The sequence below is a fragment of the Acomys russatus genome, chromosome 12 (assembly GCF_903995435.1).
Source record: "Acomys russatus chromosome 12, mAcoRus1.1, whole genome shotgun sequence".
Lineage (NCBI taxonomy): Eukaryota > Metazoa > Chordata > Mammalia > Rodentia > Muridae > Acomys > Acomys russatus.
In genome coordinates this window covers 29,912,536-29,932,836 of record NC_067148.1, presented here as the reverse complement: position 1 = coordinate 29,932,836, position 20,301 = coordinate 29,912,536, and the positions used below count along the sequence as shown (strand labels likewise).

Below are 20,301 nucleotides of genomic sequence, written 5' to 3'. Positions count from 1 at the left end.
TGTACAATTGGACAAAATATGACATGTGTCCTTGGGGGCCATCAGTGTATTCAAGATAATGAATTCAAGACATATGCAGTACCTCAGGGTTCAGTACCCAGTACCGAGCATGTTCATCTTTAAAGTAGGGTAATAGTGACTTCTCTAAGGGGCAGAGAGTTACTTTGGGGGTCACAGCACTAGGACTCTTAAAACACGTAATAACACGTGAGAGGATTTGCTGAACTGGAGCCAACATGTGATGCAGGGTCTGGCATACTGAGGAATGTGGTTCCTGCTGGCTCCCGAAAGAAATGGCCTTATGGCCACAGTCAAGCTCTGTTCCTCAGCCACAGAGGGAGAAGGCAAGATCAGTCACGCTCAGCTGCCCTTTGGAACTTCACTTTCTGAAACACATCTGGAAGGGAGGGGGTGTTTTCTGAGCACTCTTTGGGGAGTCTGTGCACTTAGCATCTCACTACACCATGGGTACCGAAAGCACAGCATCATGCCACAACCTCCTGCTTTCCTTAATACAAAATATCTCTCCCTAAATGGTAGGAACTAAGAAGAAACAATTTCTAAAAAACTGTCTATTTACTGTCAGTTGTTTTCTAAAGTCTTTTTTGCTCTTGTTGCTGTTGTTTGTCTTTCGGACTCGCTTTGTAGACCAGGCTGGCCTTGAACTCACAGAGATCGGCCTGCCTCTGCCTCCCGAGTGCTGGGATTACAGGCGTGCGCCACCACGCCTGGCTGTTCTCTAAATTCATGAGCTTTCAGGGAAATCGTGTAAATAGATGTTTTCTGAATTATGAGCAGAACTTCTGCCTCTCTCCACACAAAACTGTTCCTAGGTTTTCTAATGCTAAGTAGATCACCTGCTGATGGAATCCACAAAACAGAACACTGTGACAGACACGCCGACACCACCTTTCTTATTCCCTCCTTAGCTCCAGAATTCATTTGGTATTTCCTTATTTTAGTGTACTTATGTGGAAGTAGAAAGTGTGTGAAGCCTTGGCACTTCCGCTGACAGTGTTTTCCCCTGTGATTTATAGAGATCAAAGGTTTGTTGCTCGGGCAGAAGCATTACATCTCTCACAATTTATAGAGCCGCCTATTAAGCTTAGATAGCGTGCTGCCCTGTGAGGGCTCTCCTTCTCTTCAGGTGTTCCGCCACGGGAATTCAGAATCCATCCTTCGTGCTCCAGAAAAGTACCTACAGAGTGCGCATGTGTGAGAGCTTACTCGTGAGGACCACGGCGTTGTCTGAGGGTGAAACAGACAGCTCCGCCACGTCTTCCTCGTTCTTCACAGGCGAGTAGCGCACCAAGAGGCTGGTCAGCTCAATGGATGGAGGTGGGGCCCAAGTGACGCGCATAGTGTCTGGACCGATGTTGGTGAATCGTAGATCGGTTGGGGGAGGGACAGCTGGTTTCAGGTAAGAAGGAAGATTTAGGTTAATGTAACTTTAAAGTTAAAGCTAACAAAATAGCTGAAAAGGTAGAAACCAGTATTCATGCACAAAAGAGACAGTCTTCATCATGCAAATAGTCTAATCTAAATCCAATCTAATATCACAATATACTACTGTTAAAATAAATAAATAAAAGACTATATAGAATACTGTTAGGCCCCTTTAACCTTTCTGCCATCATCAATGGATTTTAAAGAATAAAAATAATTTTAATCTACTTTCAAATAGATTAGGGTTTTTGTTGTTGTTGTTGTTTGGTTGTTTGGCTTCAGTTTTTTTGGCTTTTTGGCCTCTTTTTTTTTTTTTTTTTTTTTTTTTATTAATACCACTGAAGATTTTTATCCCAGGCTGAAAAGGGTTAAGTTGCCACACAGCAAAGAGACATAGCGGTACTTTGCAAAGAAACACATGCACACAAACAAACAAACAAAAAAATGACAAGGGGAGGGGGGCGTTCCTCAGTTTCCCTGGAGTGAGATATCTACACACTACTGCATTGCTGTAATTCCATTCAGTGAACTCTACTTACAAGTGAGAGGATTCATGCACGGTGGTTCTCAGCATGTTTCTTACCATGCAGAGCAGAGAACCTTTACGATGTTGCATGCTGGCCCCCAGCCTGTGGTTAAAGAGGAGTTTCCTGACCTCGCATAGCAGTGCATCCAGAAGGCCTTATACACTGCCCTCCTACCCCTGCCGCCCTAATTTTTGCTGGGTGTTTTATTACCTACAAAGGACCTTGGCAGCTTATCAACAGGTAAGAGGAAACACGCGGCGGCACATTTTGGAGATGTGTCATAGTGTTAACCGGTGCTTATTGTGCAGTGCGCTATTTGTCCTTTTAAAAACAGACAGCTCAAGACCCGCAAACTCAAATCCACTTCGCATTTCACAGACCAGTTATCTAGATTTCTGTGTCTTTACCTCTGTTTGTGGTCTGAATGAAACTCCGCGAGGCTAATTATATATGTTTTCACTCAGTTAGGTTAATGTATCCCTCAACCCTGTGGCCAATCATTGGCTTCTCCTTAGAAACATCCAGATTTAACCAGAGTGAGGGAGCAGCATGCAACACCATCCATGTCTCAAACATAGAAGACTTCAAGATTCACCCGTTTGCTGTGTCAGTGTAGTAGGGGCACTCTCTCCGCCATTAATGAGAGTGATAACGCTGATGTCATAGTCAATGCCGGGTTCCAGCCCCGTGACTGTGTAGTATCCTACTGAGGAGTCCACAAAATCTTCAAAAATAGGGATACCTTCTCCTGCCGCAACTACTGTGATGCGGTACCCAATAATGGTGGAAGCATTTAGCGGGGTCCACCTCAGGCCGATGCTTGAGTCAGTTATATCAACAAAGCTTAGGTCAGTGAGCTGGGGCACCTCTATTGAGTTATGAAGCAAAGAAGAGAGGCAGAAGGAAAACAGGGGCAAAAATAAAGCAATGTACATCAGGTGACCAGTAGTAAAATTGACAGAATGGTAAAGCAATGATGGTATATGCAATGTGTCCCAAACTATTTGAAAAGACTTCCCAAGCACCATGAATAATTTGCTTCCCTGGGAGAGTAAGGCTAGTTACCACATTCTTTTAGGGACTTTTCTTGCATTTAGACAATGTCCCCGAATGATACAATTTTAACTTCTCAAGTTCTTAAAAAAAAAAAAATCATAAACACATTTACAATGTCAAAATCATTCTCACAACTTAGGCGTATCTGTAAGAGATACTAGCAGTGTTGGGGCAAAGAGTTCAAAACCTTTGGTAAGAAAATAGGTTTTATGAACTACAAGGTTTAAAATATATTGGCTGGTTAGTTGATCACTTTTCTACATTCAAAAATTCTTTCTGGGTGTGATGGCGCACGCCTTTAATCCCAGCACTCGGGAGGCAGAGGCAGGCAGATCGCTGTGAGTTCAAGGCCAGTCTGGTCTGCAAAGTGAGTCCAGGACAGCCAGAGCTATTACACAGAGAAACCTTGTCTTGAAAACAAAACAAAACAAAAAACAAAAACAAACAAACAAACAATCAATCAAAATTCTTGACAGCATGGTCATGGTATTATTGTGAATATGGCACTGAAATGCATGGTCAGGTCAAGGCCATTCAGCAACTAGCATTCTATGGCCAACATTTCAATTCATGTAATTTAATTAGTATTCATAAACGCTTTCCAAAATAGTGCAGAAAGGAACAGAATCTGGCCCGGTGCTTTCAGTCTACCAAAAGACTTGGGACAAACAAGGAACCTATCCCCAGACAGGCTTTTGTGATCCTGTCTTTCAATTCAACAGAAAGAAAGCCCTGAAGGCCTGGCCTTTGCATCTGCCTTTCTGTCTCTCTCTCTCTCTCACCCCACTTCCAATTTTAAAAAGGATTTGAAGCTGCAAGATAAAGAATTGTATTGTCAACCAAGTGTATTTCGGTGCCCACATACGGAGATTAAAAACTGGTTTCTAGCTAACTGCCGGAGATAGATACAGATTGAAAAAGTGGGCACAAATGTCCCAACAGGATGCATGTACCACATTACTTTTAGCCTGTCAGCGCTGGGTACAGACGCGCCACACCGTTTAGTAATCTTCCCATGTGAGCAAACAGTACAGAGTTAATGCTGTGGCTGCACTCATCACACACCCATGGCAACAAACAGCATCCCAGGGAAGCACAGACAGTGAAGCAGAGGTGACAGCAAAGCCTTCATCCAATCAGTTGCTTTGGCTTTGTGGTTTTTGGAGAGCTCGCTGGGAGGTTGACATTAAATCCCAACTACATCTGACTCACTCAGCTACCGGGGATTAAGATGCTAATCCCTACTGCTACCCAAACTGCCACTCTTGAGGGTAACAGCTTATTTTTCTATTACCTGGGATGATGGTATCAGAGATAGGGGCACTTTCCTTGTCATCTTTGACAGTGTAAACACTGACATTGTATTCCAGGCCAGGATTCAGGTTTTCAAAAGTGCAGGAACTCTGGTCGGCATGAACTACCTCTTCCAGAGAGGTCCCCTGCTGCCCGTTGGTGGGCGTTGTGGTTATTCTGTAGCCAGTGATATCTAAAGCACATAGAGAGAGGAGGTTACCATAGGGAAAGAACATTTATGACCCAGGGAATAGTGAACTGTACACCAGTGATGGACCTGTACAGGACCAGGTGGAGCAATTACTTCTACCAACAGTCAGAGAGGAGGAATTCGTTTCTATCTTCTCCCAACCCTGCAGTGCGACTGGTCCATAGAAACATACGCTTTTTGTCAGAACCACTAGACAGTCTGAGAGTCCCCAGTGCTTAGAAATGAATGTTTGAGATGGAAATACTAACTTGATCATTCTGCATCATGTCCCCTGCATGGCCTCCGTGCATACATACAAACTGTACATATGTACAACTGCTAGTTAAAAACAAAATGTTGGTACCTTTAACACCTTTAACAAAGGTAAAGAAATCTTAGAGAAGCTATGACCTGAGACTTTTCCTGTCTATAAACTCCAGCCTCCTTCTACCACTCCATCCTGCTTTTCCTTAATGGGTAACCTGCAGGAAAGCTGAAGAATATTCTATGTTTTTTTGTTTTGTTTTTTAATACTCCAGGACCACTTTCCACCTATGGGACTTTCAGGAACAGAATCGGAGTGGGGGTAGGTGGGTTGGAAAACAGAAGTATAGATGCTCCTCATTCTTGAAAAGCAATGCTATCATAGAAGACTCCAGAATTATGAGATTTGGGCAGTGAAGGTGTTGAGAAGGAGGCATGAATAATCCCAGTGCTGGCCAGAGCTCTGCAGCTCCACGTTGGAAGAGGACACCACGATGCTGACTCAGTGAGGATAAGGGAAGGATGGTATGTTCTGTCAGTGGGGAAAAGGTGCACAACTAAAGTGGTCTGTGCTAGGAAACCCAATGGGATGGGAAATCAATAGAGTTTAGGTCATTTCCTTTGCTACTGACCATTGACTGGGCAGGCCACTGAGACCAAAGATTAATGATCCAGCTGCCCAGAAGCAAGGAACTTGTCAGTTTCAAATCACAAATCCTGTGTAACTTATGTGGAAACAATGCACCTGGCCCATTATACAATACATTGCCACAGAGAAGGAAACACTGTGTGAAATCAGTTCATTTCAAAGAGAGATTAAAGGGAATATTTTAAGCTATTTTTACTTGTGTGACTGTCATCACACATTTATAGATAACTGCCTGACACATAGGCCCAAACAAGGGCAAGAAGTCTGTAAGAAATTATTTCTACAAATTACAGACTAGACACCATCCATCAAAGGTGCTTTAAAATCATATAGACATATATGTGCACATATAATATATTAGAGATAGTTTTGTTGAGACCGAGACAACACTGTGGCCCAGGCTAGCATTAAGACTCACTATGCATACCAGGCTAGCCTTGAACTCTTGCTAATCCTCCCTCCTCAGCCTCAGTGTTGGGATGACAGTCTTACATTTATAAAAATGTTATGTCAGTAAAACTAAAAACAATTAAATGATAAACTAAATATATTGCTCCACTGAGTTTGCTTCCATCTAGAAATTCTCAGCAATGAGTACCATGGTGTTGCAGCAAAGATCTCCTGCATGAACATTATTTAATCACAGAATCTAAGTTAATATTCTTGTGGTGCCTTATGCTCCTTGAGTAGTGTTACACTATATATGCCTTGTGATTTTATAAAGACGTTTTCTTATTAATTCTGTTTGCTTCTATTACAATTACTTACGCTGTGTGTACATGTGCATAGGCCCGCATGCACGTGGCCATGGCATGTATGTGAAGGTCAGAGGGCAGCATGGGTCCCAGGGATTGTCCTCAGTCAGGCTTGGCAACAAGCCGCTTACCCCTGCTGAGGTATAGCACACCTCTTCCTTTTAAGAAAGTATGTTTTATCTCTTCTCGGCCTTCCGGCTAAGATCAAGTGAAGAAATTACATTTCGTGTGCGTACAAATTCGTTTAGCATGTGTGCACATGTACAAGTGCATGTATGCCATGATCTGCCTGTGGAGGTCACGGGATAGCTTTCGGCAGTCAGCTCCCTCCTTCTACCGTGTGACTCCTGGGGGAATCAGCTCAGTCTTGGCAACAAGCGTCTTTACCCACCAAACCATCTCAGCAGCCCTCAATGCATTTTAGTATGTGTGAACATGTTTACAGCTTCATTTTTCTATCACTCTCCACCGTAGTCCCTTGAGTCAGGATCTCTCACTGAGCTTGGAGCTAAGCAAACTCCTCTCCATCCTCACAGCACTGGGACTACAGGTGTTCCTGCTGCCACGCCCAGCTTTCTGTCCAGGTGCTGGGGATGGACTCACTTCCTTGTTCTTACACAGCAACTGCCCTTACTGACTGGAGCCTTCTCCCCAGCCCTGTCTTACATCGTATAGTGCGATTCATTACATATCCATAGGTACTGAACCACATGGCTAAAAAAAAAACACTTGATAGTAATTTGGATCTGTGCTGTGCACACAGCCTTTGTTGCTACTGTTCCCTAAATAATAATCAAGTAGGATACATGCTTCCACGGCATCTGCAGCATATCAGGCTGGAAGGAATCTAGAGATGATCTGGAGTCCGTGCGCAGTGTATGAGATATATGCAAGCACAGAACCCATTTTCTGGAACTGACTGAGCAGCTGCAGATTTTGGAACCACTGGGAATCCTGAAGCCAGCCCCACCCAGATCCCAAGAGAACTGACAAGCGTCAGTGAGCAGTCTAAGGTTTATGGTAACTCACACAAGAGAACTACGAACTATGATTCCAGCCACTCGCTTGGGCTTTAAATATACTTATTTTGTTTGTTTATTGTGTGCACTGGTGTTTTGCCTGCAAGTATGTCTGTGGGAGGGTTTCAGATCCCCTGGAACTGGAGTTACAGACAGCTGTGAGCTGCCTTGTGGGTGCTGGGAATTGAACCTAGGTTCTCTGAAAGAGCAGCCAGTGCTCTTAACCATTGGGCCATCTCTCCAGCCCCTCCCTATTTGGGCATTTTTAATGTAATGAATAAAATCTTGTTTCCATCCAGTCCTTATAATTCTCTGTAGTATGAACATTTGTCTTTTCTCCCACAGCCTAGCATCCGATTTCTCCCTTTCCCGTGGACAGATCATGCAGACATGTCTACACACAGTAAACACCCTGTGTGCTTTATAAACTCTCCTATACCCTGTACAGTGCATAGCTGAGTAGTGTTTTCTCTGAATGAAATCAAAATCTTGGGAGAGCCTTGTGTACGTGTGCCCTCGGATCTGCCGCATGCTTACTCAGGGTGGTGCTCCCCTTACCTGGGGTGGTGCTCCTCTCCCAGGAGACCGTAAGCACTCCAGTGTCAGGGTTGGCCTCCAGGTGCAAGTTCGTTGGTGGAGACAATGCTACACAGAAGAGAAAATGTAAAAGTTAAAGTGGACATAAAACGTTTGGCTTATGAAGTGTTTCCTTTTCTGCCTGCTCTCCGTCCTTCTGTCCTCTCCACCCCCCCCTTTTTTCCCTTCCTTTATCCTTTCTCTCTAGGATCAGAAAAAAATATAATAAAGTATACACTATAAAAACAGAGACAACAGTGACCCTCTGATAGATGACTGTTTTTTTTTTTTTTTTTTTTTTATGATTTCAGTTTAATGCTATTATAACACTACTGAGATTGTTTCATCTTGCCAGTTTGGAAGACTTTTTTCTTTGTTCTTTTTTTTTGGTTCCAACCCCCACTCCACCCCCCAACTCCACCCCCGCCCTGAGACAGAGTTTCTCTGGGCAACAGAGCACTGGCTGCTCTCATTGTGTAGCCCTGGTTGGGCTAGAACTCACCACTCTCCAATACCTGCCTCTCTTAGCCTCCCAAGTGTTAGTATGTCTTTAGGACACCCAGTTCTTTGGGGTTTGAGACCATATTGGTCTCTAATTTTTGGTGCAGGTGAGGCCAGCCTTGAACCCTGATGCTCCTCCTTAACTTCCCAGGCACTAGGATTAAAGGCATGCACTACCACATCCGGCTTTAATAGTCTTTTTAAATGGTTTAAAAGTTCACAGAAAAAAAGAAAGCTCTTCTCACGGGTCACAACTCTGTTGACAATTGGCGCATCTCTCTCCTGGCCGTCTCTCAGCACTTGGATGGTGTAAGTGTACTCGACACCTGGAGTCAGGCCAGACACAACGATGCTTCCTGAGTCTGAAGTCACTTCCCGGGGAGCTTCACCTCCCTGGCTTGGTCGCACGCCCAGCTGGAAGGAGGAAAGCCGAATCAACGTGAAGGAGGAATATCCCAGAGCTCCCAAGAGGCTACGGGTACACTTACACGGCACAAACCCCTTTAGTAGCTCACACAGTGCTTTTCCGGGGTGGGTAGCAATAGGAGGGGGCTCTCTTTAGTGATTTTGCAATTAGCTGGAGAGTATCTTCCTGTGGCATGAGGGTCACTTACAAGAGAAAGTTCTAGAGAGATGTCACTGTAACTGTTTGACAAAGAATCTTCTGGCACATACCAGCAGTACGCAGGGAAGGGGTGCCCTAGGCTCTCTCTTTAATGAGTTATTCACATCCAGGTAACTTTCTGGTTATCATCAGCCACTTTGACACTTGGAAATGAAAAACATGTCCCCGTGAAGACGTGTGTTCATAACTTCAAAAGCCTAGGTAATATTATCAAACAGTATTCAACTCTGGAGAAACCCCTCCTAGTCTCTGTGGCTTCCAAAACTCTGAAGGGCATTATTAAGAGACACTAAAAGAGGGGCACCGGCAGTCTTCATAAAGGGCTCCTCTATATTTGAGCAGCAGACTCATCAATATAGCTATTTGCATACTAAAAAGTGAGGTAACCTTCTATCTATTTCTTTTCTTCTTTTAAACAATCAGGCTTTGATTTCCAAGCATAATAAGTATTTCTTTTTTCTTTTTTTTTCATCCTTTGAATGCCAAAGGATGGGCTTCTTTAAAAACATATTCATTTGTATTCATCACGTCCCTGATATTATTACTTTTAAGAACACGACTCCAGATATCTAAAACAAAGACCTCAATTTTAACTCCTATTAAGAAATTCACCCACAGGGCTTTGAACAAGTCGAGATGAAACCAATTGGATGAAAATGCGATTTTTAAGCGACTGTGAGTTTAATTGGTCTTCCCAAATCGGCTTTCGTTAGCTTCTTGACACCCATTTAGATCCTAACACATCAAATGAAGTTTTCCTATATTTTTATCCTTTCCCCCAAGGGGAAAGAATAGAAAACAAACAAACAAACAAAAACAAAAAACAAAAAACAAAACCAAGCACTATAGTTCCATGCTAATGGTTTTCTTCCTTTGCAAAATAGAAGAGCCTAGAGTGTGAGCACCAGGCTTAGCAAATCCCCGTTCTCTAGAAAGCGGCAGAATTGGGAAGGCGCCTCTGGACTGTATCTGTGACTCACCTTGAAGCCAATTCTTGGAACAGGGGTCCAGGTGATGACGATGGTGGTCTCTGTCACCTCCGTGTTGTAAGGTGGGATGGAGCGCACAGGCTGCACTGCAAAGTAACCAACATGAGGTTCAATGCTTGGGCCCATAGGTGTTGGCAAGTGCTACAGATTAATATGCATTTTTACCAGAACTTTGGTCTAACCAACAAGTAGACAGAGACTGAAGCCCAGGTTCCTTCATCGGCTGAGGATTTGAACATCACTGCTTCTTCGTAACCTGGCGACACCTGGGTGGTGATTCTGCAGGTCCAACATTGAGCTGGGACCTGAATTTCTGCCAGGGAGGGACTCGTCGCTCCCACGTGACTAGAACAAGGGGCTGCCTGACCTTAAAGGAAGTCCCCTTTTGACTTCTTGGTTTTTGTGATCTGTATCTTTTCATCACTTGGGGATCTTATCACCAGCCTCAACCTCCTTATGAAATATACAACCGCTCACCACAAACTGGTAGCCATTTCGTTTCTTAATCCTTAAGGACAAGGAAGAAACTACAGGTATAATCTAAAAATAGCTTCATGCTGAATTATTTCGTAATCACAGGAAGTTACTTTTAGATGCAATTGGAAATTCTGACCCTGTAGATGCGCTACAAGTTCTAAAGATCCATCCCTCAGTCATGTGATGTATCATTCAGGGCAGTAATATGCTACGGGCATTCAACTTTTAACCACTGGTCATAGGAATTACGGTGAAAGTATGCTTGGCATTTTAATATCCTGACACCACCATCATTTCTTTCAGTGAAAATACTACTTTTTTTTTTAATGCATAGGCCAGAGGTGATGTTCAGCAGTTAGGATCAAATACTGCTTTTGCAGAGGACCTATGGCCAGTTCTCAGCACCCACACTGGGTAGCTCACAACCAACTGGACAGCCAGCCACAGGAGGTCTAACACTTCTCCTGTACTTCTCTGGGTACCCATGCTCCACATGCACACCCTCTGCCGTACCCCAACATATATAGACACATAATTTTATTTTATTCTCTGTTTTGGTTTTGAGACAGAGTTTCTCTGTTTAGCTTCGGCTGTCCTGGAACTCACTCTATAGACCAGGCTGGACTCGACCCCACAGAGATCCATCTGCCACTGCCTCTTGAAGTACGGGCATTAAAGGCATGTGCCACCGCCCAGCTATTTTAAAAAAGAAAAAATGTAAAGAAGAGGAGTATGTACAAAGAATTATGATTAAATACTCCCAACCACCTTGCAGGTTGATTATAAATTTAGAATGGCAAGGTCCCAGAAAACAAGACATCTGAGCTGGTTAAATTCAGAGACATTTTAAGGTTTCTAATAGCCCCATTTACTCATTCCTCCATTCCGCAGGCAAATTCTTTTCCTGCTGGAATAAACCCCAAGAATGCATTTACATAAATTATAAATGGCTAGTTACCCTCCAGTCACACAAACGAGGATGAATTTCTTGGTTTTTTCTTTCTTTCTCTCTCTCCTGTGTTTACTCATGTAGCTCATCAAACTTTCTATGTAGAGGAGGCTACGCCCTCCCACCCTTTGCTGTAATCCGGATGTGGACCAGGGTACAGTGTGTAGTGCTGGAGAGCAAACCCAAGGTAGGCAAGCATCCTTCCAACTACACCTCACAAGCTCCAAAACAGGATGAAAATGGCTTCATCTTTCACTACACTCAGCTCCGTTTCTTTTCTCTTCTCTTTTTTCTTTTTTTCTTTTTTGTATATCATGATAATTCAGGTCCAATATTACAATCCTTCCACTTTAATTTTTTCAGTTTGGGTTGACTCTCTCTCTCTCTCTCTCTCTCTCTCTCTCTCTCTCTCTCTCTCTCTCTCTCTTTTTAATGCAATGTGGAGGAAAAGTCAAATATGCACGGACCACTTCATGGAGCCGGCTGCAGCGGTTAACCTATAGCAGGGTACTCAGAGCTGCCAGTGAGTCGGTGGGTAGGGTTGGTTCCTAAGTGCATTATTTTGATGGCATTTAAGATGATGTGGGTGGGTGGCCTGAAATCACACCCTGCTTGGCTGCTACCAACTTTTCCAAATGGCCAGGGCCAGTCCGGATGACCATTTCTAACCACTCACAGGAAACGACTCAAAAAGAACAATCTCTCCCCAGCTGGTGGAGGCACGCACACAGATCTCTGAGTTCGAGGCCAGGCTGATCTACAAAGCAACATCCAGGACAACCAGGACTACACAGAGAAACCCTGTCTTGAAAAACCAACAAACAGAATTCAGAGCAGCCAATTTCTTTCACCTAGGTATTTTCTATTGCTTAAGCCAGGCAGCTAAATCTTGCTGAGTTTGAGAGGATTGTCTTGTCTAGGCAGACCATTACAGGAAAATCACCAAGCCACAAACCCACAAACTGATGTCAAACAAAGGATGTGCCTGTAAGTATGAATTATGGGTCTGGCAGGGCTTGTTAGGTGAGGAACAACCTGGCTGTTGAGAGATAAAATATGCCCTCAATACAAGGGAAGGCTGAATTCCTCCCCCTAAAAATAGCCTGTACTCCCCACTTCTCTCACAGTTGCTCTTAAAAATTTAGCATGAGATATATAAACTCAGAAAAGTTATTTCCAAAATTCAGATTTACCAAAGCTGCAGAAACTAAAGTTCATAGGCCCTGCCGATGTTTGTAGCCAGAGACTATTTGAGGTTCAGATGGATTCGTGTAACTCCTTGCTTACATTATTTTAGTTAAACCTGAGCTAAGTGACATGTTTTTTATTACCATTTGTCTTTCAAAAAGTCATCTATTCAAAAATGTTTGGAAAGTATACTGCATCCTATGCAGTATTAATTAACCTTCAGCAAATGGCCCAGAAGCCACGAGTAAGAGGTCACATGCACGAAAACCTTCAGACTGGTTCACTCAAAGGACATCTCTACGAAATGGGTGCTTGCAGGAAAAAAAAAAAGATAGTAACTCCGCGAGAGTGGCTCTTGGACTATCTCAAAGCCAGGCAACTTAAAATTTAAAGTGAGTTCTCTTGCAAACTGAAAGCAGACTTCATTTGCTTGTGACGAACAATCTCATGGGGCAAAAAAATCCTTCACTGTCCCCCACCTCACACACCAAATGCACATAGAAGTGTGTGGTAAATCATAGATTCCTGTGTAGAACAGAAGACGGGGAATCTTCTTTGACAAATTCCAGAATAATTCACAAACTGTCAGTCTATACTGTTGCATTTATTTGTTTGTTTGTTTGTTTGTTTATCTATTGAGACAGAGTCCCTCTACCTAGCCCTGACTGTTCTGGACCTCACTGACGTAGACCAGGCTGGCCTTGAATTCACAGAGGTCCACCTGAGTCTACCTGCCAAGTGCTGGCGCTAAAAGCATGCACCACCATGCCTGGCTTAGGTTAGTTACTCTTTAATGCTTTTGAGCATTCATATTTTAAAATTAGTCAAAGAAGACTTGTTAAAAGCTCCTGGAAAGCTGAGAACTAGGGGTACATGGCAGTAAATGCAGAAAGCCTGCATATGTTACACGCTTCCATAATTCAAACTGTCAAGTTGAAAATAACAAGTAAGTGTTCAGCAAGAAATAGTCTCATAATTCTTTGTCACGTAAATGCAGTGTAATTAGTAAGAAAACAGCTTGTGAATAGCGGCCTTTATTGGGATGTGCCTAAATAAGAGATTTCCAGCCATTTCTTCTAAAACGTTGAGGTCTTTTTTGTTTTGTTTTTTGAGATAAGGTCTCTCTATGTAGTCCTAACTGTTCTGGAACTCTCTCTATAGACCAGACTGGTCTCAAACCCGGAAAGAACCACCTGCCTCTGCCTCCCAAGCACTGGGGTGAAAAGCGTGCACCCCCACATTCAGCCTCCATGGTGTATTTTTTGAGAACCTGAAGTTACTAAGGAGACCGGTTGTTATGCCTCTGTAGATCCTCTTCTCCCTAGTGCTAGGATGGCAAGTGTACACCAAAGCATCTGGTTTTTTATGTCCATGCTGGGGATCTGAACCCGGGCCCTCACATGTAAGCAGCACACACTTTATCCACTAAGCTATCTCCCAAGCCCTCCTGACTCATAGGGTCAGCCCAGGAGGATGGTAGGAACCTGGAAATGCCTGCCAATTAACATACTGCTTCCTCTGGCAAGAAAAGTCTTGCTTCGAACCATTTATCAGCCCAAGCAAAGGCCATGTACTGTGGTGGCCATTGTGGCAAAGCCCCAGATGTTACAGCAGACAAGAAATAAATATTCTCAGACCACCTCACCTGCCAGTCCATGGGACACACTTTCAGTGGCACTGTCTTAAATGCTGTACTATGGCTTTCAGTTAACTTTTTAAAGAGTAGCAAGACAGAGGCTGGAGAGATGGTTCAGTGGTTAAGAGTATTAGTTCTTCCAAAAGGCCTAGGTTCAATTCCCAGCATCCACTTGGCAGTTCACAAGTATCTGTAACTCCATTTCCAAGGGATCTGAAACCCTTATATCAATGCACAAAAAAAAAAAAAAAAAAAAAAAAAGAGTGGAAGGACAGAGAAAGCCAATGGTTAAGACCATGCGCTGCACTAAAGTCACAGTCATAGGGGAGGGGAATAATGGGAAAATGGGAGGGAGGGAAGAATGGGAGGATACAAGGGATGGGATAACCATTGAGATGTAACAAGAATAAATTAATAATTAAAAAAGAAAACAGCATTTGAATTTTAGCTTACGGGTAGTAAAGACTCCGGTGGCTTTGGGGCTCTGCTGGTTGCCTTTCACAGCCACCAGGGTCACAGTGTACTCAGACCCAGGCTGTAGGTTCCGCAGGGGATACTTGGAGGCTGACGGTCCCACGTTGTACTGCTTGGGCTGACCTCCTCGGGTCAGGCCCACTGTCAGACGGTAGCCTACTATTCGGGCCCGAGGTGGAGTCCAAGTTACCAGAACTGTTCTGTCAGTTTCATTGACAAACTGGAGGTTAGTGGGAGCATCCAGTTCTGGGAAGGAAAAAAAAAAAAAAAAGATGAAAAGTGTCAAGAAACGTTTAGATCAATAATTACCATGAGGAAACCTCCAGCTTGATTAAATATTCCAAGCTTTCACTCCTCAAGGTTAAAACTAGAATCAGTGTCATATCCCTGGAAACTGTGAGGCTTTCAGAGACTGGGGCTGACATAGAATTTTGCCAAAACTTTGTCAGTTATGAGAATTCGCTGACCTTTTTCATTTGTCTGCCATCCTTTGAAAAGGCAAATTTTCCCAGCAAGATTTACCCACCACCCTTGGAAATTATAGTTACATTATAGTGACAGTATTATTATTTTTTTTTTTCTTAAAGCAAAACAAACATTTTGCAAAGCCCACAATTTGCTTTGGGCCAGGAAGGCTACGCGGGGAAGAGTGAATCCAACACATTGAGGTCAAGAAAAGCTTGGTAGGTACCACAGGCAATATGCTAATGCATGTATTGACTGACTGGGTCCTGTGCTGGGGAAATAAAGGCTATCTCACAGGGACGTAACTGCAATCATTAAAACAGGTACTCAGAACCCCAGTCTCATGGTGGGACGATGCGGAGCTTTTACTATCAGAAAGAACCTCAAGAATCCTCACGTCTTTTTAAGAGTAGTAACTGGGTTTCCTACAGGAAGTCAAAACATCTTTGACAGACAGACCCTCCCAGAGATGGTAGAATGTCATAAAGACCCTGAGCTATTAAATCCAAACGGGAGCTTAAGCCAGCTCCTGTCACTGCCTAGATACAGAGCTGAGAAGCACCCCACTGCTCTTCCCACAGCCAACGGAAGAAGCAGCTTCCTTTGTACATTTCAACCAGGGTCTTAAGATCTACTAAGAGAAATGCTTAGGATTTATAGCTTACGTTATTCACTCACTGTGTGGTGCTAGAGATGGAACCCTGGGTCTCACCCATGCCAGGCATGCCTTCTACCCCTGAGCTAGCTACACACCCCAGCCTGCCTGGGCAACTGCTAGTCTCAAATTCTACTGCAGAATTATTAAGAGAATACACATTAACCTTGACATAGATAGGTCCAACTACACATACAAAAGAGCACTTAAGGGCTGGGGATATAGCGCAGTGATAGAGCACTTTTGATTGCTACCCAGCATGAAGAAAGGAAGGGAGCACTGAAGTTGCATCTCCATGTCGACAATAGCAAAGAAAACTCTTTAACTTGCTTAAATGCTTTCCTTCATTCATTCCAGTGCTGTGCATGTGGGGAGCGGTGTGCACGCATGTGGGGAGCAGTGTGCATGCAAGTGGGGAGTAGTGTGCACGCTGGAAGCAGTGTGCACATTGGAGTTAGTATTCTCAGAACCCTAGTTTCATTCCCTTCAACTGGGTGTTTCCTTTCTGCTAAGCTGTGAACCTGGGCATGAGGAGTATCATGTCCTAACTAGGGTGTGAGTAGCAAGTTGAACCTGAGTGTGAGCAGTATGTAGGTAGAACTGAGGGTGTAGAGCTTAGAGGCCGGGCAAAAAGACAGGTAGGCAGGAACAGGACATACTGGTGGTCTGTTGTGCGGTCAGGGGCTTGCTTTCCCGGCCCTGGTTCACAGCAAAGACTTTGAAGAGGTATGTGACCCCGGGAGATAGCCCCACGATTTCGGCAAAGGTGTTCCTGCTGAGAGGTAGCATCTGCCCGTGTTCCCCAGGCAGGTTGACCGGCAGCACATCTACACGGTAGCCAGTCACCGCGCTATCAGGGGGTGTCCACATGATGGTGACTTTCACATCTGTCACTTCCACAAACTGGAGGTCCCTCGGAGGGGGCACGTTATCTAGGAGACAAGAGAAATAAGCCATACACAATCCCCACTGAAGGCTGGTGGTAAAAGCTGCTCTCTGAGCAATCCAGGCATTTCTTAGACCCTCTGATTTTAGGCCAATACTGGGTTTTCCCCCTTAATCAAAAAATAGATTTGTGTGTGTGTGTGTGTGTGTGTGTGTGTGTGTGTGTAGATATTCATGTCAAACTGATGTTGGAATCTTTATTCTGTATCTATAGATAGGCAGTTTATAGCATAAAAGCAAGAAATTATTAAACACACACACACACACGAAGTTAAATACACAAAAATAAATGTTTTTGCTTTAAGATAAGTACAGAAGAACGGTGGGGTATTTATTTGACTCATTTCATGATAGTTAAGAGGTCAGATTAAGTAATTCTTAAGCTTTTTAGGAAAAGTAAGATGAGATATTGTCAGTTTTTAACCAGAAAACCTAATGGTTGTCTTTGGTAAGTTCCTTCCTAGTGTTGACATTTCAGCATTTAAGTCAGCAGTTCTCAGTCCGTGGGTTGTAACTCCTTTCAGGGTTAAGACTATCAGAACCACAGATATTTACATTATGACTCATACCAGTAGCAAAAATGCAGGTATGAAGAAGCAACAAAACTAACTTTATGGTTGGAGGTCACTCTTAGGAAGGTTGAGGACCACTGATTTAGGTGATGGGAATGTGGGAACTACTGGCAGAAACAAAAAGAGCTCGCTCTCAGGGACCTGTCACTCACAGGACTTCTGCCTCAGTCCTCCCTGAAAGCTAAGCTAAAGGAGTGAATATAATCTATGTAGGTTTTATCTTCCCCTCGCAGGTTAGAGCTGCTGCCTGGTCAGGTCCTGAGAGGTCAGACACCAGGGGATGTGTTGTTGTTAAGTTACCAGATCGTGGGATGCCAGTAGTCTCCTGCTGGATGAAAACAGGTGTGCTCTCTTGGTTTTCCTCCACAGCATAGATGGTGATGTTGTACTGGACGCCAGGCTGCAGGTCACTGAGGGTGACGGAGTTGGCGGTTTCAGGAAGGTTGAGCTCTGTGCTACTGCCTTCTACTGAAGGTGCATAGACGATTCTGTACCCTGCAGGTTTAGGAGCAAAGTGTCTATACACACAGTCTTCCGAAACCAAGGCTAGGCAAATTAAAACTCTCTAACAGCCCTTTGGGTCTTGTTTGATTGTTAAGAACCAGCAAAATTCTTCCTGGGTCTTTCAATGTTATCCTATGACAATGCCTGGCTGGCACAGAGGTAAGAACAGCAATACAAATCTTTTAGTAATAAAGTATCATCCTTGAAGACAGAGATCCTTAATAAATGCCAACTAGTGACGCCCTGAAGTGAGCTATTCATAGTGAGCCCATTTCTCTGCTTGGAGCTGTGCATGGGAGAAGCAGTTAAAGAACCAGCCTGACCACGTGAAGACAGCTTTTGGGAACTTCACTGACGAAGCTAAAGCAGCAACTCGGCTCCCTCTTCAGCAGTGAGCATCAGGCTGGCAGGATAGTCTACCTCTGCAGCCCTTGGAATGCCCGCTGCAGGGAGGCACAGAGTTGGCTCACAGGGCTGGATCCCTGTCAGGGCTGGCTCACGGGGCTGGATCTCAGGGCTGGCTCACAGATTGACATACACATATGGCAGGTGAGGCAGGTGATAAACAGATTTGAGGAAAACAATTTATAACAAAGCATCCCTGGAAGATTTGAGGTACACACACACACACACACACACACACACACACACACACACACACACCTCCAAGCACTTAAGTTGGAGATTTAAGGTGATGTCGGTCTAGTCATAATTTTCTCCTTCAATGTCGATAAATAAAAATAAACACAGAAGCAAAGATGACCTGTGATAGGTGCCTGGGGTCTACTCCATCGAACAACAATTGAAGTATCGTCAACCTGATCCACGGTAGGGTCTGGAGGGGCATCAGGGGCTGAAAGAAGAAAGGAAATTGGCCAGTGTGGCTGCAAGCCCATGCTTTGTAGTTAAGGAGAGTCTTTAGAACTTTGTTTTAAAAACAGCGATTAGCACCGGCCATGCACCACACCATGGTTGAAACGTGTACACATACCTGTCGTCTGTGACGTAGACAGGATCAAGCTCTGCTTTCCTTCTTCAGATATCTGATAGACATTGACAATGTACTTTCTGCCCGGGAGCAGGTCAGGGATGTTCACAGAAGTGGCCGTGCTTGGAAGGTCTTTGAAATAAAGGGAGACATTAGTGGCTGGAACAAAGCAATCTTCCAAGGCATCTAAGAACTCTATATTCCGGGGGCGGGGGGAGAGGTTGGGGGCTGGGGAGCGACTAAGAGTGTTCTAGTGGATAACCTGCAATTTCCAATGAGTGTTCTTTCATTTTCTGCTTTCCTCCCCCAAATGTATAATTTTTAATAACCTCCCTCTGGTTTCTTTAAGCATAGCTGTCATTAGAAATTGGAGGGGCAGCCACGGGTGGAAGAATGGTGGGGTAGGAGTTGAAAGGATATTCGTCTTTATGATCTGGGTCTTGATCACACAAGTATGTTCAGCATCTTTTTGTTATTACATTTATTGTGGGGGATCTGGCACGCATGCCACAGCACACATGTTGGGGCAGGGGTTGGGGAGATCAGAGGGCTAGAGGTCAAACAACTTGCGAGAGTCAGTCCTGTCCTTCCACTCAGGGACTGAACTCAGATTGTAAGACTCAGCCATCTCATCGGCACCAGCAAACTTATTAAAAGACATCCCTTCTCCCATCACTGCAATATTTAAAAAGTATCCAAGAAGGTAACTAATGTAGCCCTAAAAGGTAACATTGTCAGCTTCAGGCCTCATCCCGGTCCCTTGTGTGGAAAAGTGAAAAATACAGCACCAGAGACTAGAAAGGTACTTAGGGAATTCCAGCCGAGTCAGAGAGGCTCCCCTGCCTTCCTTCCTTCGCTTGAAGGAAGAGAGTGTCTTCGGTTTGAATTGGGGACCAAGATTGTCGCAAGCCACACATTTTACTCACCAAGGTACTGTGGCTCGTCTCCTTCCTCGCTCAGCTCATACTCCACCCGGAATCCTGACACGGTGTCAGAAGCAGAGACCCACGAGACCACAAAGCTGCTGGCCGTGATTTCAGTCACAGACTCAGAAGTGGCCACGACAGGAGAAAATGGGGTAGTCTCTCCCGTCACCGTGTTGCCTAGAGAAAAGGAAATGCAAGCCACTGATGATCTAGAATACTCACTCAGTCTCTCTGCGTGCAGAGGATGCTAAAAAGAGAGTGCAAGGAAGCAGCTGGGTAAGGAGAGAACCTTCCGTGGGAAGCCCGCATCTCAGCAGTGCGCACACAGCTCCAAGGATACAGCACAGCCCCAAAGATGCTCGATACGTACTCGTCACAGGTGTGCTAGCGCTGGTGGTAAAGTCGAAGCGTGTCACTTCTCTGTGCCCATACTGCTGGATGCTGATGAGCTGTCCCTCGTATATCACACCTGGGGTCAGGCCCTTGATGGTATAGGAGTTAAGATGGCCTGGAATGGTAGCTTCCTTCCAGCGACCCACAGAGGTTTTCTGAAGAGTTCAAAAGAAAACATAGCACAAGGGTTGGTAGGGGATGAACGTTCCTCAAAGAAGAATGGAGAGTAGGATTCTCAA

General features: G+C 44.3%; 1 protein-coding gene across 7 annotated transcripts in view; it reads right to left on the bottom strand.

Moving 5' to 3' along the window:
• Nucleotides 1-20,301, bottom strand: part of Fn1 (fibronectin 1) — a 70,553-nt gene that overhangs the window by 26,268 nt on the left and 23,984 nt on the right. For 6 of the 7 annotated variants that reach the window (XM_051154127.1, XM_051154128.1, XM_051154131.1 and 3 more), the window contains exons 14-25: nt 20,040-20,217; nt 19,670-19,846; nt 18,747-18,875; nt 18,519-18,608; nt 17,552-17,746; nt 16,394-16,666; nt 14,594-14,860; nt 9,882-9,976; nt 8,522-8,690; nt 7,758-7,844; nt 4,324-4,515; nt 1,228-1,410 (exon numbers count right to left, since the gene is read on the bottom strand). In XM_051154127.1, the coding sequence (XP_051010084.1) occupies nt 1,228-1,410; nt 4,324-4,515; nt 7,758-7,844; nt 8,522-8,690; nt 9,882-9,976; nt 14,594-14,860; nt 16,394-16,666; nt 17,552-17,746; nt 18,519-18,608; nt 18,747-18,875; nt 19,670-19,846; nt 20,040-20,217 (2,035 nt within the window). Of the gene's footprint in view, nt 1-1,227; nt 1,411-2,568; nt 2,842-4,323; nt 4,516-7,757; nt 7,845-8,521; nt 8,691-9,881; nt 9,977-14,593; nt 14,861-16,393; nt 16,667-17,551; nt 17,747-18,518; nt 18,609-18,746; nt 18,876-19,669; nt 19,847-20,039; nt 20,218-20,301 lie in introns of all 7 variants that reach the window. The other variant, XM_051154133.1, reaches the window with a different exon arrangement.